At 40.0% G+C, this 10217-nt stretch overlaps 1 protein-coding gene across 1 annotated transcript; it reads left to right on the forward strand.

The window, feature by feature from the left end:
* Window positions 1-4140: 4140 nt before the first annotated feature.
* On the forward strand, window positions 4141-8585 carry LOC306752404 (angiopoietin-4-like). Its single transcript, XM_079236155.1, has 7 exons — window positions 4141-4185; window positions 4333-4407; window positions 4562-4589; window positions 4710-4801; window positions 5327-5444; window positions 5763-5942; window positions 7908-8585. The coding sequence occupies exons 2-7, from the start codon at window positions 4339-4341 to the stop codon at window positions 8204-8206; spliced, it is 786 nt and encodes a 261-aa protein (XP_079092281.1). The 5' UTR covers window positions 4141-4185; window positions 4333-4338; the 3' UTR covers window positions 8207-8585.
* Window positions 8586-10217: the final 1632 nt, after the last annotated feature.

Genomic DNA, 10217 nt, shown 5'->3' on the forward strand with positions numbered 1-10217 from the left:
AGAAATGAATCACTCCTCAAATGCCAGTGTGAAAAAGCAGAAAGGTGGTTGAGTTTCTAATTTACCATGCAGTAAAAATGCAATTGGTACGCTGAAGTTAAATTATTTATAATAAATAAAAATGTAATTGGGGAGAAACACATTCAACACATCAGTTGTGATCTCTGGGTCAAATTGGGCTGATTGAGTCAACTGTATAAACACACACGCCATCTGTGTGAGGACATAAACATCTAATCTAAGCTTTTATATCGGCACTTAAACTGAGCGGAGGGAGCTGCCAATAGATGTGTTTGGCCCTGCGAGGCATTTATGATGCTAAACCTCAGCAGATGGGACAATTAACTTTATATAGACAGATAATTTAGCCAAGTATCTGCTGTGGCCAGAAACACTACAATGAAGACACATGGATCCTATTCACTTTCAAATACACACTAATAGCTAGTGGTATTCTTAACACCATCATGCTATTGTGTTTACGACCATAACAAGTTAAACTATGATGAACACTACTACAATATATACAATTTGTTACTATTACTCAGTACTTACTTACAACCTTTCTCACTGGCTGCCTGTTCTACTTGTGCTACAACTACGACCACAAACAAAAGCTAGTTCAACAAACGTTACTCCTAGCACACCACTGACTATCGGCACTTCTACTGCTACCACTTCTACTGCTACCACTTCTACTGCTACCACTTCTACTGCTACCACTTCTACTACTACCACTTCTACTACTACCACTTCTACGACACAACTTACTATAGCTAGTTCTGCTACACCACTGACTATCGCTAGGCCTATTACTACCACTACTACACCACTGCTATAGCTAGTTCTGCTACTACCAATACTACACCACTGACGATTACTAATAATAATAATACATTTTATTTGTATAGCACTTTAAAGGGTACTCAAGGCAATTTACATGGTAAAGACAAACAATAGAAGCAGCAATAAAACAAGAAAGATGACAATAGTGAGCCACTACTACACCAATTATATTGGTAGTTCTGCTACTACCGCTACTACACCAATTATATAGCTAGTTATGCTACTACCACTACTACACCCATTATATAGCTAGTTATGCTACTATCACTACTACACCAATTTTATAGCTAGTTATGCTACTACCACTACTACACCCATTATATAGCTAGTTATGCTACTATCACTACTACACCAATTATATAGCTAGTTATGCTACTACCACTACTACACCAATTATATAGCTAGTTATGCTACTACCACTACTACACCAATTATATAGCTAGTTATGCTACTACCACTATTACACCACTGACTATCACTAGGTCTATTACTACCAATACTAAACCACTTCTATAGCTAGTCAGTCAGACCTTGTCACTACAATGTGGACGTCTTGCTAACGTTAAATACATTAATAAGATGTATTACTTTTAAATGACTAAGGTTCAGATTCAGCAGGGCTGGCTGCAATCAAACCTGGCTGTGCTCAATCAGCTGTGTGTACTTAACAATCAGGTTAATTGGAGAAAACTATTTTTACATGAGTGATGTGGGTCTAACTTTGTTGCTTAAATAAATGAGATATATAATGAGAGAATTGCAAAAATGAAAAAACCCAAATGAATGGCGTTGCGGAGACCTTTACTCTGTTTGTTTGTTTGTTTATCATATTTGAGAATTGCAGAGAGAGAGAATAGTTATTACGAGGACCAGTGCTGCATTGGTCAGAGTTGTCTCAATGCAACAGTATAGTCTGTTTATACATATACAATGTCAAACCTGACCAATATTTCAGGCTTTTCTTTGTGCTACAAACATGTCCCCTCTGGCAAGGGAAATACAAAAACGCTCTATCATTTGCACGGTGTGTCCAGCAGGGAGCAGGATAACTACAAGTTTGGACAGACTTATGCAGCAGCTGAGTTTTTAAACATTTACAATATTTGCTTTGCAAAGATACACCCAAGAAAAGCAAAGTGTAGTAATAGATGGGCTATGTCTACTGTCTCCACCTCGCTTCCGGTAATTCTGACAGGAAGCGCGTTATTTTTCCATCCATAAAGCCACATGTTCTTGAGTTTTCAACTTCACCTCCGCTTTAGATCTCTTGTGTTTTCAGGGCCTTTTTGGTACAGGAGTAACACACCATATATTCATCATAGGTTTCTGTTACTTCTTCAATCCCGGCACACAGTGTAGACGGAGAATCATTCATCGCTCCACACATGTTCTGCTAATATGGATCCTTGGGGGGAAATCATATCAAATGTGCCTTGTCTGTGTTTAATGATCTGTCAAATAGAACTGTTTTGATAACCCCTTTATGGCTGCCATTGTACATATGTTTCTCTTTCAAATATCTCTTCTTTTTTTTTTTAAGATTTTCCTTTTGAATGATAGTTGATGATGCTAGATGTATAAATCAGATGTATGTTATTAGTGAATGGTTGTTATTCTGTTGTGTATTTTTCTTTACAAAGTCTAGATGTTTTTTCCAGACAAAGGTAAGTCAACACTTAATACCAGCAATAACACAAGTCTCCTGAAAGTGTCACTTAACACTAAGGAAGCCTGTGCAAAGACCTCAGAACTGGAGTGATGTAATCCACTTCCCTGGTCTTAGTGAGGACTTGGGCTGCAGCGTTCTGTATCAGCTGCAGCTTTCTGGTTGACTTTTTACAGAGACCTGTGAACACACCATTACAGTAGTCAAGTCTACTGAAGACACATGCATGGACAACAATACAAAAACTAAATTAGAGGAGAGAAAATTAGTGCATGAATTACTCTTTCCAGGACAGAGTGTAACAGTATGGGTTTAATTATGGAGATGGTTCCTATTTGAAGAAAGCAGGACTGGACATGTTTTTAAATCTGTGTGTCAAAGCTTAGTTGTGAGTTGAAAATTACGCCCACGTTTCTGGCGACAGGCTTCACATTAGCAGACAGGGGACCAAGTTCACTCTCAATGAGACTGGTGTTAGTGTTCGGGGAAGTGAACTGACTTCTGATTATGAGGTATTAAGTGAAGAAAGTGTTGTGCCATCCAACAGTTAACCAATAGAAAACCAACCTATTTTTAGGCCTCTGCTCGAAAATTGTATACCCAAACTAAAAAGGGTGTATCTCTGCAACCACTAGGGCTATTTGAATAATTTGGGTGTGTTATAATTTGGGTGCTCTGTCAGCTAGTGCAGAAATAATTGACGGATGTCGAATGAAAATGGAAATCAGGTTGTTGTGTTTTACAGCAAAGCTGGAGGAATACTGTACATGAGTTGGGGAAAAAAGATCATTCTGAATATTCACTTTGGTTGTCAATTGAATTGGTAGCATCTTTCATTAAAAAATCTTTCTGCTAAACTTCCATCCAGCCATGCTAACAGCTCTGTTAGGCTGTACTTTGAGCTTTAGGCTCATTGCTCATGAAGCAGGCTAAATCACACACAAGACTTTAGGTGATATTTTGTTGTGGGATCTTCATTGTCTTCCGATTTCTTCCTGTAATCTTTGGAATATAAGAAAATAAAAACGTGGCTTCCAGTGAAGGAAATGGTTTTCAATTTGCCTAAATAAACTGGTCTCAATATTGTACCAGTTTGGCACCAATATAGCATCATTATGGCACCAACATGGCACCAATATGGCACCAATATGGCAGTATCCGTGAGCAGGACTGCTGCTCCAAACTAACCTGAGCTGTCCCTCTGACTCATTCTCAATTCTGTCCATCCGTGTCACTCCCAACTAAAATCTAAGCATCTTTAAACTTGGTAGTCCCTCCAATTGTCAAGACATTTCACTCAAAATCACAAATGTCAACCTCATGGCGGCATTCTAGGAAAAATCTGGGGATCATCAAAGTCATTATAAAACCCTACCTAGGCACCATGAATGTACTAAATATGTTGCCAATCCATCACGCATCTGAAACGATACTTCAATTCATGGCAAAAGTCAATGTGGATTCTAGGAGCAGTGTTAAGGTCACGTGCTGTTTTACAGGCCTGATGAAACAGTGAGTAATCACACAATGTTGTGACAAGAGTGGGCGTTGACTGTATCGGAAGTCAACAACACAGCAGGTATTTCTTGTTTGAGTCCGCCTCAGACTTTTGTTTAAAGTAAGAAGAGGACTGGGTCTGTTGTCCGACAAGACGTGGTTTTTCCAGCACACAGGTCAGTGCTAGAAAGAACGATTGCATTACTATGAGCTAATAATGTCAGTGTTTCATCCCCTGGTTTCGTGAAAGTGAACAAAGGCTGACAGACAGCTGTTTTAACATTTATGAAATGTTTTAAAAAGTGATTCTCTTTTAAACGCAGGTCAAAATGAAGAGTCTGGTCGGGTATTGTGTGCTCATCTCGGTGTTTCTTTCGAGCTGCACTGGACAGGCTGAGGTAATACAACTACATGATATCTCTTCCTCTCTGCATTGTCTTCCTCCTCTTTTGTCTTTAATATGTTTCAGACAAGCTGCTCAATTCTCACGCTCTGGCTTTACCTTCCCTATTTTTAAGTCTCACAATAAAACTGTTTCTCTGATATTGATAGGATCCCCAGGAGTGTACTTCGCCTCTAGGTACGGTGAATGTTATACTCGCCTCACAATTTCATGCAATGAACACATTTTGGAAGATTGTGTATATTCAGATTTCATGACGTTCCTCCTCTTGTTTTTCTCTTGTGGCTCTAACCTCAGGCACAGACTGCTCACAGATTAAGACTCTCTCACCACAAGCGTCCAGTGGGGTTTATTGGATCCAGCCTTCTGGAGTCAACGACCCGTTCAAGGTATAAAGTGGGGCGACTGTGGATAAGTGGTTAGTATGCCCGTCTTTCAATCAGAGGGTTGGTGGCTCGCGCCCTGGCCTCGCCAGTGTACCTGAGCAAGACACCCAACCCCTAATTGCTCCCTGTTGCTGTGTCTACGGTGTATAGAACAAACATGTAAGTCGCCTTGGATAAAAGTGTTAGCTAAATGAAATGTAATAACAAAAGAACCTGAGATGTAATTAACATAGCTAGGCTTGACTGTCATTGACCATTCGCTAAGCCACACCCCCTTAACTACTTCCTTGTAGCAACGCCTGTCCTTACCAATACAGAATCTTAAATTGTACAGCTCTTTTCTGTTGTGACATAAATCAATAAACATGCTATGACAGATTTTGGAAGAAAAAAAATATAGAGCATACAAAGTCTTTTTCTAAATCTCTGTGGAAGACATGTCGGTCTTTAGGTAGTGTGCAAAAAGCCTGGCACATGTTTCATTTTGTATTTCTAACATACTGCATGTTAACTGGACTACCTGCTCAGGTGTTCTGTGAAATGCGGCAAGACGGCGGCTGGACGGTGTTTCAGAGGCGCAGTGGAGCAGCGGTTTCCTTCAACAGGGAATGGGCAGCATATACAATGGGTTTCGGAAACTACTCTGGTAAGTAAAGAATATAAAACTGGTTGAACAGATGTTTTTATTCCTTATTGACATTGGCTGGAAACAGCCTCTTTTGCCACATGCTCTCCTGTGAGATTAGATTACATTTTAAACGCAATATGAACATTTTCTACCACACATACGTGTATGCAAATCAGGCTGTGGGGCCAACTACTCCTAGAGTAAAAGCATTGTGTGAACTTCAGAAATTGCAATCTTGAACTTTCAAAACCCTGCGTCCTGCAGCATTGACAACTCAAAGCAACGTTGTATTAGAAAAAACTGAATGATCTCCTTGTGCTATGCCGATTCCCTTAGAGGACCACTGGCTGGGTCTGATGATGGTTTCCTCTCTGACCAAGACCAAGACCTGGACCCTGAGGGTCGACCTCTGGGACCACGACGATGTCACTGCTTTCGCCGAGTACAGAAACTTCAAGTTGGGCAGTGAAAAAGAAGCTTTCAAACTGCATGTCGGAGACTACAATGGAGATGCAGGTACTGCCGACTTTTGGCCATCTTTTCCCTCTGCTTTTTAGTAGGGGTGGGGGAAAAAATCGATTCAGCATAGTATCGCGATAGTTTGCGTGGCGATATTGTATCGATACACGGAAGTCAAGTATCAGTCTTTTTTTTATGTAATCAATTATGGGAGGCACCGGAGAAAGAAATGCGTCGTCCGCGTGTAAATCAGACGTCTGGACTTCCTGTCACTCGTAGCGGCGCTGCTGCACAGCTGTTGCACGGCGCACAGGACAAAGTCCACGACACGCCTTTGGTCAAAGACGTTAACTCAAGCGGAAATCAAACTGGCTGCTGGTGCTCTCGTAGCGCGGGAAGCGACCGGTGTTACGGATTAACAGGCGGCCGTGTTAACTGACTTCCGGCCGTAAATCGGCAGTTAACACGGCCGCCTGTTAATCCGTAACACCGTCATCCCGACGCAGTTCCTGGAGAAGTAATATTATGAACCCAGACACGACGGGGTTTGATGCTCCGACCTCTTTGGGATTTACACAACAAGTATAACGCAGAAATAGTAGTTATTTTCATGGTGGAGGCAGAAATGAAAACTCTTTGCACGGAGATAAACCACAGAGATAAGCACCGCCCCCTTTTTGGCGCATCCAGCTCGAATGACGCAACTATGCAGACTGTAGCACAAGCAGTTCAGTTTGTCAGGTGCAACATTTATGAAAGTGTTGGTCAGTTTGTCTGCTTGACAATCACATTTTGCTGCAATAAAAATGATTGATGTGAGATGAACAGACTGAAAACGTTATCTTCTTAGATACAATATATTGACAAAGTTTTCCTTTGGGGACAATTTGCGGTGAAAAAAAAAGGGAATAAAATTGCAATACTCAATATATCGCAGAATCATGATAGTATCAAATCGGGACCCAAGTATCGTGATAAAATCGAATCGTGGGACCTCTGGTGATTCCCACCCTTACCTTTTAGGGATACACAGAGACTCGAAGAAAAAGTTCTGTATTCAGTAAGTTATAATAAAACAGATTTAATAGAAAGTTGATGATGCAGTATATACGAGGGTGCACAAAAACACAGCGTCCACAAACCACCGAATATCTAACGGTAGTTAACTGTCTTGCGTTCAAATTATGCACACCAATCGGTGTAAAACATTTGATGTTATTGATCAGTGTAATGGGCGTCGTCGCCTCTCATTGGCTTAGCATTACAGCGTGCAATTGGTTTTAAGTTTACCAGAGGTGGAGGCAGCATTGGGGTTGGTTCAGAGGTGGTATCTCAGCACGCTTTGCTTCCTGTTACTTGACGTCATCTCTCCACCCCTCTGTGTTACTGAGCACAAGTTCCCTCCCCTGGAGAAGTAGTTTTACTGTGTTGAGGGGTATCTGGCACGGCACCCATTTAGAGCAGATCTGTGAGCTCATCTTGATTTCACATTCCTGGCCTACCTACAACATCTCCTATGTGAACACACTAACTAAACTAACTGTGACTTTCCCCATGTTACAATACACAATTTCATAAGGTTCACTTCCCCTTATTGTTTATATTCTTTCTTAAGTATCGTATTTTACACATAGACATTCCTTATTTACAGTGTAAGGCATAGCAAATTGTTATAAATCTACAGTCTACACATAATATAATGTTACACATGGCAGCTTTAAAGTGAGTCAATCTATCTGTTGAAAGAGGAAACACAATTTCCTCTTTCAAAAGTGGAATTCAAATAAAATGCATGCCAATCTACCCTCAGGGGTTTTACTTGATCTGGTATAACCAGTAGCTTATGATGGCTAACGTTGGCAAACTTAAGTCTAACTATTACTGAATAGGTTCACTGCCTCCTCTGTACTCATCTTGTGTCACACATGTGGTCACAGTGGCCACTGTTCCGTAAACGTTGCATTTCAAAAGGCACCCACTGAATCCTGAACTTGCTGAACCGGTTTCCAACTTTGTCCACAGGTGATGCCATCCGTGGTGCCTATTCAGGCATCGACCAGAACGGCTTCGGCTTCAGCACCACCGACCGCGACAACGACGGCTGCTCCCCATGCATCTTTGGTGACATTATTCAAAGGGCTTGTACCTCTTCAGACGGTGGGGGCTGGTGGTACAGCAGCTGCGGCTCTGCCGGCCTGAACGGAGACTGGCATCCTAATGGTGACCACATCGGTTGGGCGTCAGGCCTCCACTGGCGTACCTGGAAAGCTCCTGCGCCGTACTCCCTGAAGGCCACCAGAATGATGATCAAGTCTGTGTGAGCGGAGCCAACCCACACTTAACTTCATACTGGCTTTTCTAGTCGCACATCTAGGCTGGTAGTACGTTTAAGCCAGAGGACTTTCTTTTCCATGTGCAAATCAGTTCTCTTTTTAAGATACTGGGCATACTGGTTATTTCACACTTCCAGGGTGTTTCTGCCTTTGTAGATTGATTATTGTTGATGGTTTTCAAATTTCTTCATGTTAACATGAGAGAAAGACATGTTAACTTGTCGATGACGTCATCATTGAGGTTTGACTGATTGTATTATTGAAAGTCCACAAACAGAGCACAGTTTGGAAAGGCTAGGCACATTTATTCTACTGTAAAACACCTGCGTATGAAGACATACATAATCAATAAACATTTGTTTGCAGAACTCTTGATCTGTCTATTTCTTTAAATGCTATTCCTGACAAAACATTGGTATGGAAAATGAACCATATCAATCTTCTCTAGAGAAAACAAATGTGATGTGAAACACTTAACTATCTTTAAGCATTTATTGAACAGATAGTTGGAATATTTCAATTGAATGGACAGAGCTCTTTTACCCTTTATATATATAAACCCATATACATATATATTCCTGTGGGAGTGGTCTGGTTTAGTGACAAGTAGTCCATATAAAAGTATTTACAATAAAGCCCCAAATCACAAATTAGCCTTACAATCTGTACACATACGACATCCCTGTCCCAGGACCTCACATCGGATTAGGAAAGATTGTCCTGAGGAGAAACAGAGCCAGTAAGCACAGAGCGCCGTGAAATATTCTATCTTCATAGTTATCATCATTATTACACATTATTGTAGTCGCAGATTCAATTACATTTATTTTGTATAGCCCAAAAATCACAAATTTGCCTCAGTGGGCTTTACAATCTCTACACATACGACATCCTATGTCCCGGGACCTCATATCGGATCAGGAAAAACTCCCCCCAAAAAAAAACTTTTTCGGGGAGAAAAAGGGAAGAGAGAGGAGGATCCCTCTCATCGGATGGACAGAAGTGCAATAGATGTCATGTGACCAGAAATACAATAGATGTCATGTGACCAGAAGGACAATAGATGTCATGTGACATATGGAATGTTTGTAGCGTTGGGCGACGAAGATCACCTGGTCAAGGATTGGAATAGCAACAACGCAACTGCTCCCAATCGGTGGAGGAGTTTGAGTGGCTCAGTGATCCTGGGAGCCATGTTGTCCTGGGCACCAGCCCCTGGCAGGGTCCCCCAAGGACACCAGGTCTCAGGGGAGAGACAGACTGAACTAAAAAAAAAAAAAATACATGTATATATATGTTTAATTTGTTTCCCCCTCTCTTGTGAGTCCCGTCCATCCATCCTGCGCCGCTTTCCTGCTCAGTCTGTCTCTCCCCTGAGACCTGGTTATATATATATATATCTATATAGATATATATATATATATATATATATATATATATATATATATCTATATAGATATATATATATATATATCTATATATATATATATATATATATATATATATATATCTATATAGATATATATATATATAAATATATATATCTATATAGATATATATATATATATATATATATATATAGATATATCTATATAGATATCTATATAGATATATATATATATATCTATATAGATATATATATATATATATATATATATATATATATATATATATATATATATATATATATATATATATATATATATATATATCATTTAAGAGCTACTGGATAAAGCCTAAATTGGGACTGCGTCATTGAGAGGTTGGTTGAATAATAACAAAAAGGTTGACATTATTTGTTTGCTTCGTTTCAGCATTAAGCTCACATCTTCATACTTTGTCGTATGTTCTGGTTCTGCAGCTGAAATTCACCTTAAACATCACAACGCAACAAACAAACAAAATGTGTATTTTTTGTTCCATAAGTGTACAAATGTATTTTACGTTGGTGACTTATCTCACTGCATTAATTTGACATTTAGTCGCTAATGGGGTGATT

Source organism: Taurulus bubalis (genome assembly GCF_910589615.1).
Source record: "Taurulus bubalis genome assembly, chromosome: 20".
NCBI classification, from domain to species: domain Eukaryota; kingdom Metazoa; phylum Chordata; class Actinopteri; order Perciformes; family Cottidae; genus Taurulus; species Taurulus bubalis.

Bases quoted from the DNA above. Each gene is read 5' to 3' on its own strand.
- LOC306752404 (XM_079236155.1), top strand. From the start codon at position 4,339: ATGAAGAGTCTGGTCGGGTATTGTGTGCTCATCTCGGTGTTTCTTTCG. The intron at 4,590-4,709 runs GTACGGTGAATG...CTCTAACCTCAG, and splicing joins GGAGTGTACTTCGCCTCTAG to GCACAGACTGCTCACAGATT. The intron at 5,445-5,762 runs GTAAGTAAAGAA...CGATTCCCTTAG, and splicing joins GGGTTTCGGAAACTACTCTG to AGGACCACTGGCTGGGTCTG.